At 40.4% G+C, this 24,602-nt stretch overlaps 1 protein-coding gene across 1 annotated transcript in view; it reads right to left on the reverse strand.

Annotated features, from left to right (window-relative positions):
* The window catches only part of LOC122816125, a gene marked incomplete in the record, with an annotated part of 1,432,330 nt that overhangs the window by 809,995 nt on the left and 597,733 nt on the right, over positions 1-24,602 (reverse strand). Inside the window, 2 exon segments of the mRNA XM_044088884.1 lie at positions 18,560-18,740; positions 20,849-21,007. Of these exon segments, the coding sequence (XP_043944819.1) occupies positions 18,560-18,740; positions 20,849-21,007 (340 nt within the window).

Consider the following 24,602-nt stretch of genomic DNA (forward strand, 5'->3'; position numbering starts at 1 on the left):
CAGTTACAGCGAAAAGCAGAAGGAGAGCAAATATCAGTACCCAATCTCATTTTAAAAGCACAAATATCAGTACCCAATCTCATTTTAAAAGCACAAATATCAGTACCCAATCTCATTTTAAAAGCACAAATATCAGTACCCAATCTCATTTTAAAAGCACAAATATCAGTACCCAATCTCATTTTAAAAGCACAAATATCAGTACCCAATCTCATTTTAAAAGCACAAATATCAGTACCCAATCTCATTTTAAAAGCACAAATATCAGTACCCAATCTCATTTTAAAAGCACAAATATCAGTACCCAATCTCATTTTAAAAGCACAAATATCAGTACCCAATCTCATTTTAAAAGCACAAATATCAGTACCCAATCTCATTTTAAAAGCACAAATATCAGTACCCAATCTCATTTTAAAAGCACAAATATCAGTACCCAATCTCATTTTAAAAGCACAAATATCAGTACCCAATCTCATTTTAAAAGCACAAATATCAGTACCCAATCTCATTTTAAAAGCACAAATATCAGTACCCAATCTCATTTTAAAAGCACAAATATCAGTACCCAATCTCATTTTAAAAGCACAAATATCAGTACCCAATCTCATTTTAAAAGCACAAATATCAGTACCCAATCTCATTTTAAAAGCACAAATATCAGTACCCAATCTCATTTTAAAAGCACAAATATCAGTACCCAATCTCATTTTAAAAGCACAAATATCAGTACCCAATCTCATTTTAAAAGCACAAATATCAGTACCCAATCTCATTTTAAAAGCACAAATATCAGTACCCAATCTCATTTTAAAAGCACAAATATCAGTACCCAATCTCATTTTAAAAGCACAAATATCAGTACCCAATCTCATTTTAAAAGCACAAATATCAGTACCCAATCTCATTTTAAAAGCACAAATATCAGTACCCAATCTCATTTTAAAAGCACAAATATCAGTACCCAATCTCATTTTAAAAGCACAAATATCAGTACCCAATCTCATTTTAAAAGCACAAATATCAGTACCCAATCTCATTTTAAAAGCACAAATATCAGTACCCAATCTCATTTTAAAAGCACAAATATCAGTACCCAATCTCATTTTAAAAGCACAAATATCAGTACCCAATCTCATTTTAAAAGCACAAATATCAGTACCCAATCTCATTTTAAAAGCACAAATATCAGTACCCAATCTCATTTTAAAAGCACAAATATCAGTACCCAATCTCATTTTAAAAGCACAAATATCAGTACCCAATCTCATTTTAAAAGCACAAATATCAGTACCCAATCTCATTTTAAAAGCACAAATATCAGTACCCAATCTCATTTTAAAAGCACAAATATCAGTACCCAATCTCATTTTAAAAGCACAAATATCAGTACCCAATCTCATTTTAAAAGCACAAATATCAGTACCCAATCTCATTTTAAAAGCACAAATATCAGTACCCAATCTCATTTTAAAAGCACAAATATCAGTACCCAATCTCATTTTAAAAGCACAAATATCAGTACCCAATCTCATTTTAAAAGCACAAATATCAGTACCCAATCTCATTTTAAAAGCACAAATATCAGTACCCAATCTCATTTTAAAAGCACAAATATCAGTACCCAATCTCATTTTAAAAGCACAAATATCAGTACCCAATCTCATTTTAAAAGCACAAATATCAGTACCCAATCTCATTTTAAAAGCACAAATATCAGTACCCAATCTCATTTTAAAAGCACAAATATCAGTACCCAATCTCATTTTAAAAGCACAAATATCAGTACCCAATCTCATTTTAAAAGCACAAATATCAGTACCCAATCTCATTTTAAAAGCACAAATATCAGTACCCAATCTCATTTTAAAAGCACAAATATCAGTACCCAATCTCATTTTAAAAGCACAAATATCAGTACCCAATCTCATTTTAAAAGCACAAATATCAGTACCCAATCTCATTTTAAAAGCACAAATATCAGTACCCAATCTCATTTTAAAAGCACAAATATCAGTACCCAATCTCATTTTAAAAGCACAAATATCAGTACCCAATCTCATTTTAAAAGCACAAATATCAGTACCCAATCTCATTTTAAAAGCACAAATATCAGTACCCAATCTCATTTTAAAAGCACAAATATCAGTACCCAATCTCATTTTAAAAGCACAAATATCAGTACCCAATCTCATTTTAAAAGCACAAATATCAGTACCCAATCTCATTTTAAAAGCACAAATATCAGTACCCAATCTCATTTTAAAAGCACAAATATCAGTACCCAATCTCATTTTAAAAGCACAAATATCAGTACCCAATCTCATTTTAAAAGCACAAATATCAGTACCCAATCTCATTTTAAAAGCACAAATATCAGTACCCAATCTCATTTTAAAAGCACAAATATCAGTACCCAATCTCATTTTAAAAGCACAAATATCAGTACCCAATCTCATTTTAAAAGCACAAATATCAGTACCCAATCTCATTTTAAAAGCACAAATATCAGTACCCAATCTCATTTTAAAAGCACAAATATCAGTACCCAATCTCATTTTAAAAGCACAAATATCAGTACCCAATCTCATTTTAAAAGCACAAATATCAGTACCCAATCTCATTTTAAAAGCACAAATATCAGTACCCAATCTCATTTTAAAAGCACAAATATCAGTACCCAATCTCATTTTAAAAGCACAAATATCAGTACCCAATCTCATTTTAAAAGCACAAATATCAGTACCCAATCTCATTTTAAAAGCACAAATATCAGTACCCAATCTCATTTTAAAAGCACAAATATCAGTACCCAATCTCATTTTAAAAGCACAAATATCAGTACCCAATCTCATTTTAAAAGCACAAATATCAGTACCCAATCTCATTTTAAAAGCACAAATATCAGTACCCAATCTCATTTTAAAAGCACAAATATCAGTACCCAATCTCATTTTAAAAGCACAAATATCAGTACCCAATCTCATTTTAAAAGCACAAATATCAGTACCCAATCTCATTTTAAAAGCACAAATATCAGTACCCAATCTCATTTTAAAAGCACAAATATCAGTACCCAATCTCATTTTAAAAGCACAAATATCAGTACCCAATCTCATTTTAAAAGCACAAATATCAGTACCCAATCTCATTTTAAAAGCACAAATATCAGTACCCAATCTCATTTTAAAAGCACAAATATCAGTACCCAATCTCATTTTAAAAGCACAAATATCAGTACCCAATCTCATTTTAAAAGCACAAATATCAGTACCCAATCTCATTTTAAAAGCACAAATATCAGTACCCAATCTCATTTTAAAAGCACAAATATCAGTACCCAATCTCATTTTAAAAGCACAACTATCAGTACCCAATCTCATTTTAAAAGCACAAATATCAGTACCCAATCTCATTTTAAAAGCACAACTATCAGTACCCAATCTCATTTTAAAAGCACAACTATCAGTACCCAATCTCATTTTAAAAGCACAACTATCAGTACCCAATCTCATTTTAAAAGCACAACTATCAGTACCCAATCTCATTTTAAAAGCACAACTATCAGTACCCAATCTCATTTTAAAAGCACAACTATCAGTACCCAATCTCATTTTAAAAGCACAACTATCAGTACCCAATCTCATTTTAAAAGCACAACTATCAGTACCCAATCTCATTTTAAAAGCACAAATATCAGTACCCAATCTCATTTTAAAAGCACAAATATCAGTACCCAATCTCATTTTAAAAGCACAAATATCAGTACCCAATCTCATTTTAAAAGCACAAATATCAGTACCCAATCTCATTTTAAAAGCACAAATATCAGTACCCAATCTCATTTTAAAAGCACAAATATCAGTACCCAATCTCATTTTAAAAGCACAAATATCAGTACCCAATCTCATTTTAAAAGCACAAATATCAGTACCCAATCTCATTTTAAAAGCACAAATATCAGTACCCAATCTCATTTTAAAAGCACAAATATCAGTACCCAATCTCATTTTAAAAGCACAAATATCAGTACCCAATCTCATTTTAAAAGCACAAATATCAGTACCCAATCTCATTTTAAAAGCACAAATATCAGTACCCAATCTCATTTTAAAAGCACAAATATCAGTACCCAATCTCATTTTAAAAGCACAAATATCAGTACCCAATCTCATTTTAAAAGCACAAATATCAGTACCCAATCTCATTTTAAAAGCACAAATATCAGTACCCAATCTCATTTTAAAAGCACAACTATCAGTACCCAATCTCATTTTCAAAGCACAAATATCAGTACCCGATCTCAATCTCAATCTCATTTTAAAAGCAGCTCATAGATAACAAAAATCATACACTCTGCATTGTGTGGTTATAACAGACATAATCCAACCAGAAACTGTATTTTTGTTTATTTTAATATTATTTTTTTGTAATTTTAATGTTTTTACTCTAATGTTTTCTTTAGAACTCTGTGTTTTACAGCATTACTATGCACCCCCTGGGCTTTCAGATATTGGCTAAGGCTCTTGCCACCCCCATAGTGCCTTTTTTAGGCAAGGCTCAAAAGTCAAATCCACCTCCATAGACAGCACAAGGAACAAGAAACTAAGGGTAATGCTGCTAAACGCCAGAAGTCTTAACCTCAAGATGCACTCACTCGAAGCTCTCCTCAGTACAGAGAATATTGATATCTGTGCAGTGACAGAAACCTGGTTCAAGACTCCTGAGAGCACCCCAGAACTACCAGGTTATACCTCATATCATGCTTTTCGGCCCCAAAACCCGGACCGAACCACAAAAGGAGGGGGAGTTTCCATATTTATCAAGGATATCCACACCTCGAGGTTAGTGGCATTGCACAAAGTATCGGAGACCATCCATGTGCAACTGACAGTGGGCAAGACTGCTTTTCAGTTTATAGCATCCTACAGACCACCCTCTCAAAGTCAGGAATCCCACTCGGCTTTCCTGAAAACATTGGAGAACATGAAGATCTCTCCGAACACCATTATATTGGGTGACTTCAACTACCCAAACATAGATTGGGAGCATTATTCAAGCCCCAGCACCTTAGCCCAAAGGTTCCTGGAATTTATAAACTCAAATGCTATGGAACAACTGGTCACCACTCCTACAAGAGGGGAAAACATACTAGACCTGATCATTACCAACATGGGGACTCTATGCTCCATACCAGAAGTATATCCCTCATTGGTAAGATCAGACCATAAATTAATTTCACTGGATATCCACATCCCGACCCCACCCCCAGCCCAGAAAACCACAGTGAAAAACTTCTCAAAAGTGAACTTCACACTTCTCAAAACCAAAGTGGAATCCTTCAAGGCCCCAGGGACAGTGGAAACTATGGCCCAAACTGCAGAATCCTATATAAACGCATTCTACGGACATCTCCAGGAATGCATGGATCATGCTATCCCAAACAAAATCAAGACCCAATCATCCAAAGGCAGGCGTCCAGTCTGGTGGACCCCAGCCATAAATAAACTGTACAACAGAAGGAGGAAGCTACTACATGATAGAGCAAAATCCCTAAAAGGGAAGGCATCTTTGATCAGTACTAGCAAAAAATTACGATCCCTCATAAAATCCTCCAAGGCCAGCTTCGAGAGAAAAATTGCACAGGACTCTAAAGACAATCAGAATGCTTTTTTCAGTTATGTTAGGAACCTGGGATGCAACTCCCAGACTTGTTCTGAATTGATTCTAAGCGACAAAAAATACACTGAACCCACAGACATCGCCAATATCCTGGCAGACAGGTTCAGTGCAAACTTCTCCACCAGAGCAAGTATCTATCCCGGCAGAGTTCAGCCTCCCAAACATCTCTGATGCTCAGGTGAAGGCCGCCCCCTCCAAAGCAAAAAACACTGCTTCCATGGGACCAGATGGCATCCCGGGTTGCGTCCTACATGAACTCCAAGAAGAACTAATCCCTCAACTAAAACTGCTGTACAATCTCAGCCTCACTACAGGATATGTACCCAAAGAATGTCGTACAGCAACAGTGGTCCCACTCCACAAAGGTGGCAACTCTGCGGACCCTGGAAACTATCGCCCCATAAGCCTGACTAGCCTAGTCTGCAAGGCTATGGAGAGGATCATCATGGAACTCATAAACAAAGACATTGGGGACCTACAGACCCTAGATCCTACCCAATTTGGCTTCGTCAAGGGCAGATCCTGCCTTTTGAACCTGGTCGACTTCTTCGAAACAGTCACCAAGGCCATAGATGAAGGGAAGGTAGTCCACACAGTCTATCTGGACCTCGCAAAGGCATTTGACACAATACCCCACTCAGGCATCATAGATAAGCTATCCAGCCTAAATATAAACCCCCTATGTCACAAGATGGGTTGCAAACTGGCTCAAAGACAGAACCCACAGAGTCAGAGTTGCTGGAGCCATGTCAGACTCGAAACCGGTCACAAGTGACGTCCCACAAGCTTCTGTCCTGGGACCTCTCTTGTTCGGTATTTACTTTTCTGAGGTACAGGCCAACGTGGGAGGATTATGGCTCACCAAGTTCGCAGATGACTGCAAACTGGGTGCCATAATCGACTCTCCAGCTGACACAAACATCCTTCAAAAAGGTTTCGCAGAGACGGATAACTGGTGCCAGAGCCATGGTCTAAAGCTAAATGCCAAAAAGTGTATAGTCATACCCTTTGGCAAAAACAATGTGCCCACAAATTACCACATAGGTGGTAACCCATTAAGTACAGAGAAAGTAATTAGGGATCTAGGGACCCAAGCTGACAGCAATCTCTCCTTTGACAACCACATTGCCAAAGTGGTTAGAAAGACCTTCTACATAGCCCACCTCATCATGAAAGGATTCACATCTAGATCAAGAGAGGTAATCGTGCCCCTTTATTCATCCCTCATCAGGCCCATCATAGAATACAATGCCCCCTTTGGGATGTACCTAACCCGACACCTGCAGCAATTAGAAAGACCCCAAAAGTACCTCACCAGGAGGATCAAGGGACTCAAACAGATGCCATATGCTGCTCGGTTAAAAAAACTCCAGCTCTACTCAGTTGCATACCACCTACTTCGAGGCGATCTATGCCTGACATATAAAGGTATGTCCAACCCAGAATTAATGGACATGCTCCACCTCAGTAAATCTAAATCCCTTAGAGCCACGCGCTAGAGGGACTTGAACCTCAGCACAGAAATAAATAGAACATGCTGGAGGGACAGATTCATAACCCAGAGGCTCCCTTCGCTCTGGAATAGAATTCCAATTCATGTTAGGCAGAGCACCTCACTGACTCTCTTCAAGAAGAATCTTGATGAGTGGATGGGGGATCGTAGGTTTGTCCCGGGGATTACTTCCGTATCACTATTAGACAGAGGCACAGTAAACTAAACTTTAAAAAGGGCACAGTATACTCAAATCAAGGGGTGGCGTAAGCCAAACACAATTGGGCTAGGCTTATAAATGCCCCAGGGCAGATAGCCTAGTATGAACCTATGAACCTATATTTTTAGTCTCATTGTTTGGACCTTTTCTCCATGGGTCTCCACTGAGAAGAGGCTTTTTTGCCTAGTCTGACTATCCCAGTCAACAAAAATGAATGAATGTATAATTACATAAGTATACAAATAAAATAAAATAAGACACAGAGAATGGCAGTTATACTAATATGGACATTTAGTCGGTTTACAACAGAATCTTCTCTAACCTTGCACACAGCTGTCTCTACATAGTGCAAACAATGGAAGGTGATACTGGCGCTGCAACTGTTATGTACATGGATGACGGCTATGGGAGTTACAATAGTGACTGTGGATGTAATATTGCAAATATGGAGTTGTAGTTTATCACAGGAATCCATGGAGATGTGTCTCCCGTTTACTATCATGGAGACTTGGCTTTAAAAGGATAGTTTACAGAAATACTGTTGTGTGATCTGAAACTGTGTTACTGGCTGTAAACCTTATGGATCTGTTTCTGGAAGTGAAGAATACTGCCAGATTGCCTAACACTATTGACATGGCAAGAAAAGAAAGGTGTGATTTTGTTTAAAACATTGATTATACAGATGGCTTAAGATGAAAGGTTACCCACAACTTGTCTCTGTGGTCTTAACAAGAACAAACATAACTGAAAGATGACATAAGTGGAAACGTTGTTTCTGATGAAAGTCTCAGAACTACACATTTTGTTTCTTCAGGCAGCAAGAGAGCTCCCTTCTTGGGCATTTAGGGTGACTTGGCAGTCTTCATTATAGGATAAAGCTCAACCTCACTGTGGCCTGGATGACTTTTTCATGGCTTCTAGGCATGCTTGATTGTGCTCCAAAAGGAACATTGTTGGTACGTTCTACTCTCTTCTTTTTACACCCAAGTGTCACACTTAGGTCTTCAGTGGAAGGTGAGAATGTCTGTAAGTGTTCTAGAAGACTTTCTGGAAGACTGGGCATCTACCTCTGTCTAGCAATGTCTTTCAGCTTTTCCCAGTTAGGGGTCGCCACAGCGGAACTCCAGTCCGCTAATGATTGGCAGTGGATTTTTGCAGTGCCGAGTTGCCAGCCCGACACCCAACCTTCAAAGAAGACACACCCATTCACGTATGCACCTACCTGTATGTATTTACACATCACTTGACCACGGGGAGGACATGCAGACTCCACACAGAAGGCGCTTCAGTCGAGAATTGAATGGGAGAACCTCTTGCTGTGAGGCAACAACTCTAACCGCTGCACCACCATGGCATGAGCATCTACCTCTGCCTAATTCCCACAAATAAAGGATTATCCTGTAGCAATGATCCCATTGTCCAAATTTCTACAATTATGGCGAGTATAGTCACATTACTGGACCTACTTAGTTTTCGCTTCCCATCTAGCACATTTGGAATTAGGACTAATAACTCCTCAATTCATATCTTTCATCGTGCAGTGTTCTTAAAACCCCTTACCAACCAGGACTCCAATAAAGTATCCCCACAAAATGAAAATTGCTTCCTACCCCATTATGTTTGCTGACACTGTCATTTAGCTTTCTTACAATAATTATTATAGTATCTTGTATGCAAATGACCTATACCTTACTTTTTAAGAAATATAATATATAGCCTAGCCCTCTTCCCTAGCTCTATTACTTCCTCCATTTAGAAAATATTTTATTTTTGTGTATTTCTTAACTTTTGCACCTCATCTCCTGACACCCAGTTCACTCTTACTGTTCTTTTTCCATCTTCTCAATCAAAATGTCAAACATTATTTGCACTCTAATGTTCATGGGTACAATGTTCTTCTTTCTGTCCTTTATATTTTCTGTAACATCTTCATCATCTGCATACAGTAACAGGCATTTATTTGGCCTTCTGCATCTGGTTTCTGTTTATTCTACTCCTTTGCAAGAACTGAATTACTTAGTTATTTTTTCTCAATAAAGAGTTTATTTCTCATTTCAAATTAAGATAATCTCTCTCTATTTTTTTCTGCAGCATATTTCCTGCAGTTTTCCCCCTGAGAACATATGATCATATAACATAAGATTTTTACATCCATAACCTTCTGTTTCATATAAAGTATATTTTTGCCCACTCCATTTTTTTTAATTTCTCCAAGTCTTTTGGGTTTCTAATACTATGACGGGAATGGACCCCATCCCAAAGTCAAAGTATGATTAAAGTTCATGAAATTAATTTTGTTTTAGTCTTTGATGTTGGCCAGAAGTGCTCTTCACAGCACCCACAATGTGCCCAGAAGACTCTTTCTGCAATTCATACAGAAATACATGTATCGCTAACATATCTAAGTACAACTGTAAATACTTTTTTATAAGAGTTGTTGCTCCTGCTACTATTGGAACTGTCTGGGTATCTTTCTTCCAAATTGCTCTCATTCTGCCTGCAAATCATTATCCCTGGACTAATGATTTGTCCTTTAATCATGGCATGTCTGCAAAGTGGTTTGCCACTGTTGCATAGCCACTGTAATGTTGTAATTGAACTGTTTTTCAATATAAATCTAATAACACCCCAACATAACTCTTTTTACATAAAACCTTTATTTAACCATTCATTTAATACCTTTACAAACCATTTTTTTGCTCTGAAGTCAAATTTATATACATTCTATATTCTGTTCCATCAGGTCCTGCAGCTGAATCTAAATTCATTACTTTTAACACCTGCTCTAATTCATCTATTTTTATTTCCTTTTCTAAATCCTTAAATCCTTATCAGACAATACACTTACCTTCCATCCCTCCCAGGTCATTAAAAAGAAGTTATGTACTCCCCATAACGTTCCATGTTTGTAGTCCATCTCACCGTTAATTCTTACATGTGGGTTTGGAGTCGATCCTCGGCTCCGACTTGGCCTATTTACAAGCTGGAAGTCTTCTAGTTGGCTCGTGGCTAGGTAGGTATCCCATGGTGCACCAGTATAATCCCCAGATCTTGTTTGCTGCTAACTAGGAGAGATAATAACAAAAATACCAATGAAGCCAGTACTAAAAGGTCTCCATAAAAAAGGATAATAATGTTTTTCTGTCTCCAGGTACTTCCAGGCTGGTGGTAGGAGGGTGGGTTCGTAAAAATAAAGGGTGAGATGGACTATAAACATGGAACATTATGGTGAGGACATAACTTCTTTATGTTCTGTAGTCCTATCTCGCCTTCATTCTTACATATGGGACAGCATCCCTAGCACCTTATTCTTGGGTGGCTCAAGGAAAAATACTCCTGAGTACCATGGAACCAAATGATGCTGTACCCCTGGAGCTTAAATCCAATTTGTAATGAGTAATAAAAGTGTGAGGGGTAGCCCATGTAGCTGCTGCACAAATATTATCAAGTGGGACACTGGCTTGAAAGGCTGCAGAGGTAGACTGAGATCTGGTAGAATGAGCCTTGATTTTAAAGGGTAAAGGTCTACCCTCAGAATTGTAAACATAAGCTATACAGCTAGAAATCCAATTAGAGAGTGTTACTTTGGAAACTGGTAAGTCTGACCTGAATTTGGAGAAGGAAATGAATAATTGATCTGATTTCCTGATTTCCTTAGTCCAGTGCAAATAAAAACGTAATTGTCTATGTACATCCAGCTGGTGAAACCTGTATTCAGCTGCACTGGAATGATATGGAAAGAACACCAGAAGTTCTATGGATTGATTCAAGGTGGCATGGGAATAGACCTTGGGGACAAAAGAAGGATTAGTATGAAGGAACACCCTGTCTTTGTGAAAAATCAGATAAGGGGGTTTTACAAACAATGCTTGCAACTCTGACACCCGTCTGTCTGACGTGATAGCCATGAGAAACATCTTCCAAGACAGGAATTTCAAAGAGGATGAATAAGAAGGATCAAAAGGCGGAGAAGTTAATTTGGATAACACAAAATTTAAATCCCATGAGGCAACAGGTTCTTGAAAGGGGGGTCTTAACAAAGTGTCACTTTTAAGGAAAGTTTTGCACAGCTTATGTGACATCAGATTAGAATCTGGGAAACCGAGATGAAAATATGAAATCACTGCCAATTGAACTCTGATAGTGGCATCCGCAGACCCCTAGTGAAAAAGCTCAGACAGGAATTCCAAAACCACTGGAATGGAGGCAGTGTAAGGGTCAACATTCATTTTCTCTGCCCAGAGAGAGACTCTTCTCCATTTACTGGAATATAGTCTCCTAGTGGAAAGTTTATGAGAAGACGTAAGGATATGAGTCACGGAGGGTGAGAAGTCATGAAGCCTGACTAGGGATGGAACTGGAGCAGCCACACTGTCAAATTGAGGTTGTGTAAGGAGGGATGAAGCGGACTTGACATGTGAGTCAACAGGTCTGGAGCTGGGTCCAGAATCCAAGAATCGTCTAGGAGAAAGGGGAACCAAACCTGACAAGGCCAGTAAGGAGCAATGAGGATCAGTTTGCTTCCCAGCCATGTCGCTTTCTGAATAACCTTGGGAATGAGAGGAAAGGGAGGAAAAGCATACAGAAGACCCAGGGGCCAATCATGAACAAGTGCGTCTCTCGGTGACTCTCCCGGAGGGGGGATGAGGGAGAAGTAGCTGCTGCATTTGGCATTGACTGGCCTGCAAAGAGGTCACAGCAAGGCTGTCTCCATCTGCGGAAAATCTGCTCTGCTATTTCCTGTTTCAGAGACCACTCGTGAGGAATAAGGATTGCCCTGCTGAGCTTGTTGGCTATCACGTTGGTTGTTCCTGGAATGTGCGTTGCCACCAGAAAATGCTGGGAAGATATCGCCTATTTCCAAACTCACATGGCCTCTCGACAAAGTGGGTAAGATTTAGTTCTGCCCTGTTTGTTGATATACCATACTACCGACATGTTGTCCGATTGTATTGCAATAGTCCCCAAAGACAGAAGGATGTGGAGTGCTTGCAACACCAGGGGCACTGCCCTCATCTCTAGAATGTTGATATGCAGGTGAGCCTCATGATCTTCCCATATGCCTTGGACAGTCCTGCTGAGATAATGCCCCCCCCCCCCCACACTGTGAGGCATCCGTGATCACAGTAGCAATGGGTTGATGAGGAGCAAATGAAGTGCCCGTGGTTAGCTGATTGGGTAGTGTCCACCAAAGGAGGTCCTTCTTGCAAGATTCTGTCAGCAGAATGTGATGAAATAATGGTAGGTGCTGAAAAAAACATTGGGACGACAGGAGCCACTGAAGAATTCTCATGTGTAGCCTGGCTAGTGGCACTAGTAATATGTTGGAAGTCATGGTCCCTAGAAGCTGCAAAATAATCTTGGCTTTCACCTTTCATAAGGGGAGAAGACACCGAGTTTGAAGAACCAGATTCTGTGCCCTTTCGACAGGAAGACGTGGCAACATGTCTACTGTGTCTATCTCTGCACCTATAAAAATCACAGATTGAGAGGGCAATAAGGCAGATTTCTCCCAATTTACAGAAATTCCCAGCTGGGAACAAAGCTGAATAGTAGCGTCCCTGGTCTGAAGAAGTAGATGCCTGGTGGGGGCGGTCAAGAGCCAGTCGTCCAGATAAGGAAACACCTAGAATCCTCAATGTCTCAGGTGAACTGTCACTACTGTCATGCATTTAGTGAACACCCTGGGGGCTGTGGTAAAACCAAAGGGCAGAGCATGAAACTGGTAGTGACTGGCTCCCAGCCGGAAGTGTAGATGACTCCTCGATGCCCTGTCCATTTTTATGTGGTAGTAGGCATCTTGGAGATCTACTGAGCACATCCAATTGTCTTTCCCTAACAACGGGAGTATAGACTGCAGTGTCACCATCCAGAACTTGTCCTTCTTTACTGAATCGCTCAATCTGCTGAGGTCCAGAATGGACCTCCAGTCCCCTGTACATTTTGGCACTGAAAAGAATCTGGAGTAAGTTCCGGATCCCATTTGCTCTGCTGGGACAGTTTGGATGACTCTTTTTGACAGCAACTTGTTGACCTCCACAGTTGCCTGATCCCTGTGATTGGGTGGAACATTCGGGATCTTCTTGGGAACAAAAGGTGGAAGAGAAAAGGGTATGACATAACCTCTGCTAATAATTCTTTGTACCACTTGTCTTGAGTGATACCCAGCCAGGCTTCTGGATACAAAGAAATGCGACCCCCGACTGGCCCCAGAGAAGCATAGTCGGGTCACACATCAGGAGCGCTAGTAAGGCCAGCCCCCAAAAGGAACTGTGACCTCCCTGGTTTTGCGGACCGCCCCTGCCTCTAGGGCGAAGTCTACCATTTCCTCCTCCTTCTCTGCCTCTGAAGGAGAAGTCACCCTGTGCGTCCTGGAAAAACCTCTGGGACTTCTTGAACGACATCTTACCACCCTTCTGACCCTTACGGTATGGTCTAGAGGGAACAGTAAAATATACTACCACAGCAGAGATTGTTTTTCCTTCTTGCTCACACCGGGTGAGAGTGTCCTTTACCTTGGGTCCAAACAATAAGGAACCGTCAAAGTTGGTAAACATAGACTTGAACGGTTCTGCAAAGTTACACAAACAAATCCAGGAATGACACCTTAGGGAAATTCCTGAACCCGCTGCTCTACTCACTCCATTGGCTGCATATGAAATAAGCCGCATGGAAGAGTTGACGAAAAAGTGGGTGTATTTCCTATTTCCCATCCACTCATCAAGATTTTTCTTGAAGAGTGCTAATGAAGAACTTTGCTTGACACAGACGGGTAGCCTGTTCCACAGTATGGGAAGTATCTGGGACAGGAATCTATCCCTCCAGCATATCCTGTTTATTGCGGTGACAAGGTTTAGGTCCCTAGACCATGTAGCTCAGAGGGATTGGGATTTCTTTAGGTGTAGCATATCCAACAGCTCTGGGTTTGACATAGCTTTATATGTTAGGCAGAGAGCACCTCAGAGTAGGCGATATGCTACGGAATAAAGTTGGAGTTTTTTGAGGCGGTCAGTGTAGGGCATTTATTTGAGGCCAGTAATCATCTTTGTGAGGTACTTCTGTGGCCTTTCCAGCTGCTGTAGATGTCTTGTGAGGTACACTCCAAAAGGGGCATTGTACTCTATAATGGGTCTAATGAGTGTCGAGTAGAGGGGAGCAATGACCTCTTTTTTCCTGGATGTGAACCCTTTTATGATGAGGTGTGCCATCTCGAAGGACTTCCTGACTACTGTGGCGATGTGACTATCAAAGGAGAGACTACTGTCCACCTGGGTCCCAAGGTCTCTTATCACACATTCGGTGTTAAGCAGACTGCTGCCTAAGTGGTAGTTCATGGGTACAGAGTTTTTACCAAAGGGGATGACACTGCATTTTTTGGCATTGAGCTTGAGGCCATGGCTCTGACACCAGGCATCTGTCTCAGCGAGGCCCTTCTGTAGGATGTCCACATCATTTGGGGACATGACTATGGCTCCTAGTTTGTAGTCATCTGTGAACTTTGTTAGCCAGAGGCCTTCTGTGTTAGCCTGTACTTCAGAGAAGTAGATACCAAACAGGAGAGATCCCAGGACGGAACCCTGTGGTACTCCACTTGCCACTACTTTGAGGTCAGATTTGGAGTCTGCAATTTTTACAGTGTTGGGTTTGTCAGTGAGACAGCTGGCAACCCATCTTGTGACATAGGGATTTATACCTAGTTTAGTGAGTTTAGCTATAATTCCTGAATGGGGGATGGTGTTGAAAGCCTTGGTAAGGTCAAGATAGGCTGTGGGAACCACCTTACCCTCATCTACGGCTTTGGTGACTGCCTCAAAGAAGTCGATCAGGTTCAGGAGGCATGATCTGCCTTTCACAAACCCGAACTAGGTGGGATCCAGAGTTTGGAGGTTACCAAAGTCTTTGTCTATGAGTTCCATGATGATACGTTCCATGGCCTTGCAGACCAGGCTCATCAGGCTAATAGGGCGATGGTTCCCAGGATCAGTGGTGGCTCCCCCTTTGTGAAGTGGGACAAATGTTGCTGTGTGCCATTCAGTGGGCACAAAGCCTGATGCGAGGCTATTATTGAACATGGTGCTTAAGTGGGGAGCCAGTTCGTTCTGAAGTTTATGTAAAACGCAGCCTGGGATGTTGTCCGTTCCCATGGATGCTGTGTTTTTGGCTTAAGAGAGTACAGCTTTTACCTGCATAGGTGTGATTACAGGGACTCTGCATTCTTCCTGTATAGCTATGGGCCCTTTAGGGGGTGAAGGGGGGGTAAAGTTAGCACTGAACCTATCTACCAGGATATTGGCAATATCAGTTGGTTCTGTAATTTTCGTGCCATTGTGCTGTAACTCAGAGCAGATCTGGGTGTTGCCATCGAGATTCTTGACATAGCTATAGAATGCTTTGTGGCTGTCCTTAGAATTAGTGGCAATGTTGTTTTCGTAGCTAGCTTTGGAGAATCTTATAAGGGATCTCAGCTTCTTACTGAGGCTGACCAGGGAGATCCTCCACTCATGGGATTTTACTCTCTTTTGCAACAGTTTCTTCCTTCTGTTATAGAGTTTGTTTATGGCAGGGGACCACCAGATTAGCTTCCTTTTTTTGGAGGATAGCATCTTGGTTCTGTTTGGGATAGCATGATCCATGCACTCATGTAAGTGCTTATAGAATGCATTTGTGTAGGATTCAGCAGTTGTAACTGTATTGTCCATCTGTATGGGTGTAATGAAGTTCACCACTTCTGTCTTAAAAAGCATGAAGTTGGCTTTGGAGAAATTTTTTACCATGGTTTCCTTAATGGGGGTGGGGGCGGGATGTGGCTATCAAGGGTAATTAGCTTATGGTTGGATTGGACCAACGAGGAGTTGACTTCAGGTGTGGAACACCGGTCACTCATGTTGGTAATGACTAGGTCTAGGATATTGTTGCCCCTGGTGGGGGTGTCGATAAGTTGATCCAGGGCATTGGAGTTTATGAATTCCAGAAAGCGTTGAGCTAAGGAGTTGGTACACGAGTAGATTTCCCAGTTAATGGTGGGGTAGTTGCCCATTATTAGGGTGTTTGGTTGAACCGTAATATTTTCAGTACATCAAGAAAAGAGGAATGGGAATCCTGGGGCATGGTGGAGGATCTGTAGCAAGCTACAATTTGGATTGCAGTTTTGCCCAGAGTTAACTGCACTTGGATAACCTCGGATGCATTATGCCACCCCAGGGATCACGTCAGTCGCCCTGCTAGACATGGGTCCAGGAAAGTAAATAATGTGGGAAGAAATAGCCAGGGAATTGTTATGGCTAGGCTTGTATAGGCCCTAGGGCTGATAGCCTAGTACCAACCTATGAACCTATGAACCTATGAGCAGCTAGCCTGGAGGTGTGGATATCCTTAATGAATATGGACACATCTCCGCCTTTGGTGTTTCGGTCCAGGTTACATGGCCGAAAAGTGTGGTATGACTTATAGCCTGGTAGTGCAGGGGTGCTCTCTGGAGCCTTGAACCAAGTCTCAGTCACTGCACAGATATCGATGTCCTCCATTTTAAGGAGTGCCTCGAGTGAGTGCATTTTGAGATTTAGACTTCTAGCCCTGAGTAGCATCACCCTCAGTTTTTGCTTGCCTGTTCTTGTTACGGTGGTGAATTTGTTATTTGAACCTTGCCTAAAAAAGGCACTATAGGGGCAGCAAGAGCCTTAGCCAGTATCCGGAGTCCCAGGGGTGACAGGTGCAGGCCATCTGTGGCAAAGCATCATGGTCTGTCGACCGTGTCATCCCAAGCAGACAGATACTGGATCCCCTTAGAATGACACCAGAAGCTTAGCCAATTGTTGAAGTCAATCATTTTGTCCTTGTACTGCGGTATAATTCTGGGCGATGGCAGAATGCTACTCAGGGCTAGGGTCATACTTGCCTGGGCTACAAGATTGGACAGATCTTCCATTTCTTTTTTCATGTAGTCCAGGGAGGTACGTCTCAGGTCATTCACACCAACATGGACAATGACAGAGTCATATTTGTACTTGTTGTGGAATGACCTGAGTGCGTGGGTTATGTGGCGGATCCTGGCACCTGACAGGCAGCTGACAGTAACCTTCTCCTTGTTTAGCCTGGTGAGTGGGACGTCAGTGTGCCTGACTATAGAGTCACCTATGACTAGTGTGTTGGGTACGTTGTTTTGCCTTATTGGCTGTGGTTGAGTGGCACACTGAGTCTGTGGGCTATGTGTCATTTGGGTTGTGTTTGGGGATGGAGGTTGCTTGCGTTTCTGCTTTGGAGGTCTCTGTTGCTTAGACAGATTATTATTGAGAGCCCTCCGTGAATGTTTTTCTGTTACTATGTGTGGATTTTGGTGGTGTAGATTTAGTGAGACTATGTGATGTGTGGTGTGGTGCAAATGTTTACCTTCTCCTCTTGACTGTCAAGTTCAGTCTTGGTTGGAGAGAGCTTTACCTCCAGTTTGGCTAGATAAGTGCATCTCTCACAGGTTGTAGTGTTGGGTGGTAGGAGGAAAGGGTTGTCTGTATACATGAGGCAATTTCTACATTGCCTCAAGATGCCCAGATTCATCAGATATACAGGAGGGAACACTGGGAGCTGACCCTTGGACATGCCTGAATAAAAAACTATTTTCCTCTAGATAAGTGGGGAAAGTGAGTACAAGAGCTGTTTTTCTCTAAGCAAGTGAGAAAATTAAGTACCAAAACTGTTTTCCTGTAGGTAATGAGGAAGATTGAGTGCTATAGTAATTAGTAGCTTATTTAGTGCTTACAAGTTCTGAACAAGTGCTGAGCATGAATAAGCAAATTTTTTCCCTTGTATTTTTACTTTTCTCCACACTACACTAAACCACAAAGTGGCAGGATTACCAGTGGCTAAGGTGTGTTCATGATATCTCTGCATTGGTTAGGAATTGGTAGTGTCCTATACCAGTTGGCTGAATGAAAGAATGAATAAATAAGTATGAAGGCCACTGTCGTCATAACAAATACTCAGGTTTAGTTATTGTGCTAGTGTTTCAAGTCATAGAGCAAGCTGTCCTATATAAAAAAGATCCATTCAAACAAAAGAAAATCAGCATAATAAAATGGATAAAAATCTGCAACTTAATTAGTTACATGAGAATAATTATGGTTTTCCAGAAAAAAAGACAATTCAAATGTGATTATTTACAGATACAGTACCATCCCACTTCTTAAAATGAGGCTTGGACGTGTCCTTCCAGTGCAGTCCAACAACAAATGGCATACGGTCATTATACTCTACTTTGAAATTGGTGCTGCTCTCCATATGCCCTTGCCGTGAATGAGTGTGCTGCAGCTGTGTCCGGTAGTTCAGCTGTTGTGCAGGAAGCTGTAGGGTAAACTATGAGATAAATAAAAGGAACAGTCATCACAGAAAATTACTTGTGTTTTTCTTCAGTATGTCAGTCACTCTGAAAAAATGTTATCACAGAAATAAACTCGAAACCCATAAAGCAGAGTTAATCCACAATCATACCACAGGGGGATGTAGAACACTTTGTTTACCCAATCATAATTTTGGATTTAAAACTTCCAGTAAGGATGTTATTTCTACTGGAAAACTGCCAACAGAAACCACAGATAACATACCATATTAAAAAAATGGCAAACTTCTAATACAAAAAAATCTTGTCTGCATTAAAAAAGATGAGAAACCACTGCTAATGACAACAAACAGATAGTGTTTATGTCAAGTCTGATGCAGTAATCAGGGATTTGCGTTCCAGTGTTGATAACAGAGCCCCCTTTGACCACCATGCCTCTGTGGTGGTTAGAAAATCCTTCTACCTTTTACAACTTATCCTTTGTGTTATTTCTTTGAGTTCCACAGAAGTTATAGGTCCACTTTATTTCTCCCTTATAGGGTCACCATTGAATTCAATATCCCCTTTGGCATTTACTTCACTAAGCACCTAAACAAATTTGAGACACCTCTGTGTTTCCTCACCAAAACAATCTCAGATATCAGAACCCTTAGTTACTCTGACAGATTAAAAGCCCAGCCCCTCTACTTAATGTCATAGAAACTCATGAGAGGTGTTGGAGATTGTCCAGTGTGATATAAATGGCCCATCATTGTTTAAATTCATTAACCTAAATAGAACCAGTGGTAAAGTAAATAGCCACTGTGGAGACCAAGCCGATATCACCACATCAACAACACCAAATGGTGTGACAGGTACTAACCCAACTTATTGTCTGTTTGTCAAATAGGCTGCCCTTATATATCAAGCAACGTACTTTACTAGCAACGTTTTAAACCAGTCTGGATGACTGGATGGGTGATCACAGATTTTCAGCTGAGATGTGTAAGACAAGTCCACGTATTAAGTGATACTGTCAGCTGCTCACCATTATTTGGTGACATGACTTCCTTGGCCAAAAGAACCTATGGACACATCAATCCATGAAAAATGCTAGAAATGATTTAAACATTCGTATGCATACCAAACAAAAATAAATACATAAATAGACTTTTTATTTGTTTATTTATTTATTTGTTTGCAGTTTGATTACCGGGGAAGTCCACTGGGCCGAAATGACCCATTTTCAGTGGAGGCCTGGGGAGAAAAGCTCCAAGATGCATTATACAATTTAGATACAACTGATAGTTAATATTAAAGATAATATTATGCAGAATACTCATAAATGCATTTAATATAATGCATAGTTAACAAATTCATTAAGCTTGAAGGTAGGGATCATACAGTTTTATTTGAGGAAAACAGATATGTGTTAGGTGTGGAAACAGTTTACATACAAACCTTTTAAGAAAATGTAAATACGCTTTACATACACACATCAACAGTAGAATGCTATTTACAATATTTACAAGGTTTTTATTTACTTTTATTTGTATTTACTACTTTTTATTTAAAAAAGTAATAAAGCATCATGTGATATAACTTATGTACTGCAAGGTAGTATGTCATCGAGGGATCTAATCACACCTGGTATAAAAATGTGTCACCCTGGGTATAAAAATTGTCCCTGCATGACTAAATCCTTCTGTAACAAATTCCTCTACCATGGATTATTCCTGCAGTATTGCAGAAATGGGGTTCTCGTTCTGTACAGTCTGTTTGGTCTGCGGGAATCAAGACGTTACGCTGCAACGCTGCGTGCATCTCTTCTGACATGTTGTGAGAAAGTCAAGAAGTTATGCTGCAATGCTGCATGCATCCCTTCTGACATGTTGTGAGAAAGTCTCCCTTTGTGGGCTACCCATATCAGAAAGCTAGTTTTGAATGTTATTTAGTACGCTGCAATGCTGCATGCATCCCTTCTGACATGTTGTGAGAAAGTCTCCCTTTGTGGGCTACCCATATCAGAAAGCTAGTTTTGAATGTTACTTAGTAGCAATAGCCATCCTTTTTCTGCAATGTACAGACAAAATGTTAACACATATCATGCTGAAATGTCCCAGTACCCATCCTATGAAAGTGTTACCTCCAAGAAATAGCTGGCAAGGGCTGGACTGGAGTTATTCCGGAAGGTCTGCGTGATCATCACTTTCCGCTTGTTATTGATTTCATCCCAATGTTTTCCATAATTGAGCTCTAACTGGGACTGGATCCATGAAGTGGTCTCTTCATGCCATATGTGAGCCTGTATGAAGAAACACATCTTTTTAAGAGTGAAAGGAATTACTTTCGTTCAGACATGAATTAGGGAATAACCAAAATATGAGCCTGGACTCGTGAACAAATGCAATATCAAATACATTGTGCCTGATTAAATGCTCAGATAATTTAATGATAAGAAAAGTGAAATTCATTGACTTTTACATACATCCCTCATTACCACTAACAAAAACATTTAACTGTCCATTGTTATCTGAGACATAAATTGGATTAGCATTTCAATTTCATCACGGGGAAAGAACATTGTTTAAACATATGGCTGTAACTGTGATCTTCAGCTATAATACATCCTACCAGTCAGTCAGTACAGTTTGGGTATTCCAAGTTCTTATTGCGCAGGAAGTGCAGGCAGGGAGTTGAACATCCCAAAGGGAGTGTCTTCAGAGAAAACAATCAGCGAATCTAATAAGCCACACCCACATTCCATCAAGAACTTCTTATAAGGAAGGAGGACAATGGCAGGTCCCTAAAAGGCACTTTCCACATGCATGCACAACCCATTTTGGTTTGTTCCAAGTGTTTGTAGATGGAGCCGCTGTCTATATACATCAGGTACACAGTTACTGAAGCACTTTGTGGTAAAAAACTCCAAGTACATGTACCACAAAGCAGATGTGTGATTTTAGAATGGCACACTCCATGTGCACATCCCATGGAAATGCTGAAATTTTCCTAGATAGTGCATTCCATACCAGGTTCTAGGGCTACATACTCCACATGCCATGTGCTACAGTCTTGTCTAAACGTTTCATTTTGGCACTCCATACATATGTGCATGTCACACAACTGACATAACAGTGCATTGAATGTGCACGTACCAGAGTGCTGTTTAAAAGTACTGCAGTGGTACACTCCATATGTATGTGCCATGGAACTGCTGAAAGGGTCCGTGAAGGGGCACTTCCCTAAATTGTGCTTTTACTCTTTTTTTCTTTTTTATAATTGCTATTGATATTTATAACATGCATGGACACATATGTTATCAAAAACAGAAACATCCCATATAATAATGTGTACAGCTATAAAGGATTCTCTAAAGTATAAATATCAAAATACTCTAATATAATCACAGTCCTGAAATGTACGCAAATGCAGTACATTTCTTAGCGATATGCTATCAATTGTCTACTTAGATATTAATGCATGGTCTAATCTGTTTATATTTGTCTCCACTGGATGGTTTTACACCATTTCCCTCCAAGACATAATATAAAATCGTCAGGCGTGTATGAAATACATTTGGCTTTTGCTTTCCATTTTTTCTTTCTTTTGCCAAAATGGTTTTATCGTATTAATAGAACCTTCCAAATCTGTGTTACCCTCTTTGGCAGGTCAGTGACATACATGGAAAATCAGCATTTCCTCTCCACAGCTTCAGCATAAATCGCCATGTTTCCAGCTGTTCCTAAGAAGTTTCATGTGTCACATAACATCTGTGGACGATCCTCATCCTTTGGGCTCGTAGACTTTACCACTTTCATCAGCAGTCATTTCTTGCACCATCACTCCTTCTTCCTCATTTGACAGTTTTGTGTTTGTTCAATTGTCGCTGCATATTTTAACTAACAGAGTCTCTACATTTTCCCACAGATCTTAATCACTACGGCTACCTGTGCCGTTCTTTGTACTAGTTCATTTTTCCGGGGTAGCGTTCTCACCATTTTTTATAATTTTTCTAGGGATTTACAGAAGTGCCGTAGTCTGGTACATGCATACCACTCAGTTTGTTGTGGCACCTATTATGCCCTCAAGTCATTAAGTGACCTAAAATCTCTGACTGAATTGTTTCCATTTCCTCTTGTCATCTGGTTGAGCCCATTCAGCTACACCTATTCTGGGCTAGACATCTTTACCTATTCATCTAGCCAGAGTGACAGCCTACCATTATAAAGTTTTCTTCATTCACCACAAAGTGACAGCTAGAAGTTTGGCGTGGTATAGTTATCACAGCCAGGAGTTTGGTGTGGTGCAGTCATCTGTGGCACTAACGGGTGTTTTACACATATACTCCTAGTATCCTCTACATGGTTGTGATCTTGGCGATATGCATATCTCTGCACTAATAGGTGTTTTACACATATACTCCTAGTATACTCTACATGGCTGTGATCTTGGCGATATGCATGTCTCTGCACTAACGGGTGTTTTACACATATACTCCTAGTATACTCTACATGGCTGAGATCTTGGCGATATGCATGACTCTGCACTAACGGGTGTTTTATACATATACTCCTAGTATACTCTACATGGTTGTGATCTTGGCGATATGCATATCTCTGCACTAACGGGTGTTTTACACATATACTCCTAGTATACTCTACATGGCTGTGATCTTGACGATATGCATGTCTCTGCACTAACGGGTGTTTTATACATATACTCCTAGTATCCTCTACATGGCTGTGATCCTGGCGATATGCATGTCTCTGCACTAACGGGTTTTTATACATATACTGCTAGTATACTCTACATGGCTGTGATCTTGGTGATATGCATGTCTCTGCACTAACGAGTGTTTTACACATATACACCTAGTATCCGCTACATGGCTGTGATCTTGGCGATATGCATGTCTCTGCACTAACGGGTGTTTTATACATATACTCCTAGTATCCTCTACATGGCTGTGATCTTGGCGATATGCATGTCTCTGCACTAACGGGTGTTTTATACATATACTCCTAGTATACTCTACATGGCTGTGATCTTGGCAATACGCATGTCTCTGCACTAACAGGTGTTTTATACATATACTCCTAGTATACTCTACATGGCTGTGATCTTGGCGATATGCATGTCTCTGCACTAACGGGTGTTTTATACAGATATTCCTAGTATTCCCTATATGGCTGTGGTCTTGGCGATATGCATGTCTCTGCACTAACGGGTGTTTTACACATATACTCCTAGTATACTCTACATGGCTGAGATCTTGGCGATATGCATGACTCTGCACTAACGGGTGTTTTATACATATACTCCTAGTATACTCTACATGGTTGTGATCTTGGCGATATGCATATCTCTGCACTAACGGGTGTTTTACACATATACTCCTAGTATACTCTACATGGCTGTGATCTTGACGATATGCATGTCTCTGCACTAACGGGTGTTTTATACATATACTCCTAGTATCCTCTACATGGCTGTGATCCTGGCGATATGCATGTCTCTGCACTAACGGGTTTTTATACATATACTGCTAGTATACTCTACATGGCTGTGATCTTGGTGATATGCATGTCTCTGCACTAACGAGTGTTTTACACATATACACCTAGTATCCGCTACATGGCTGTGATCTTGGCGATATGCATGTCTCTGCACTAACGGGTGTTTTATACAGATATTCCTAGTATTCCCTATATGGCTGTGATCTTGGCATATGCATGTCTCTGCACTAACGGGTGTTTTATACATATACTCCTAGTATACTCTACATGGCTGTGATCTTGGCGATATGCATGTCTCTGCACTAACGGGTGTTTTATACATATACTCCTAGTATACTCTACATGGCTGTGATCTTGGCAATACGCATGTCTCTGCACTAA

Source organism: Protopterus annectens, chromosome 12.part0 (assembly GCF_019279795.1).
Source record: "Protopterus annectens isolate FY-2018-M chromosome 12.part0, PAN1.0, whole genome shotgun sequence".
Classification (NCBI taxonomy): domain Eukaryota; kingdom Metazoa; phylum Chordata; order Ceratodontiformes; family Protopteridae; genus Protopterus; species Protopterus annectens.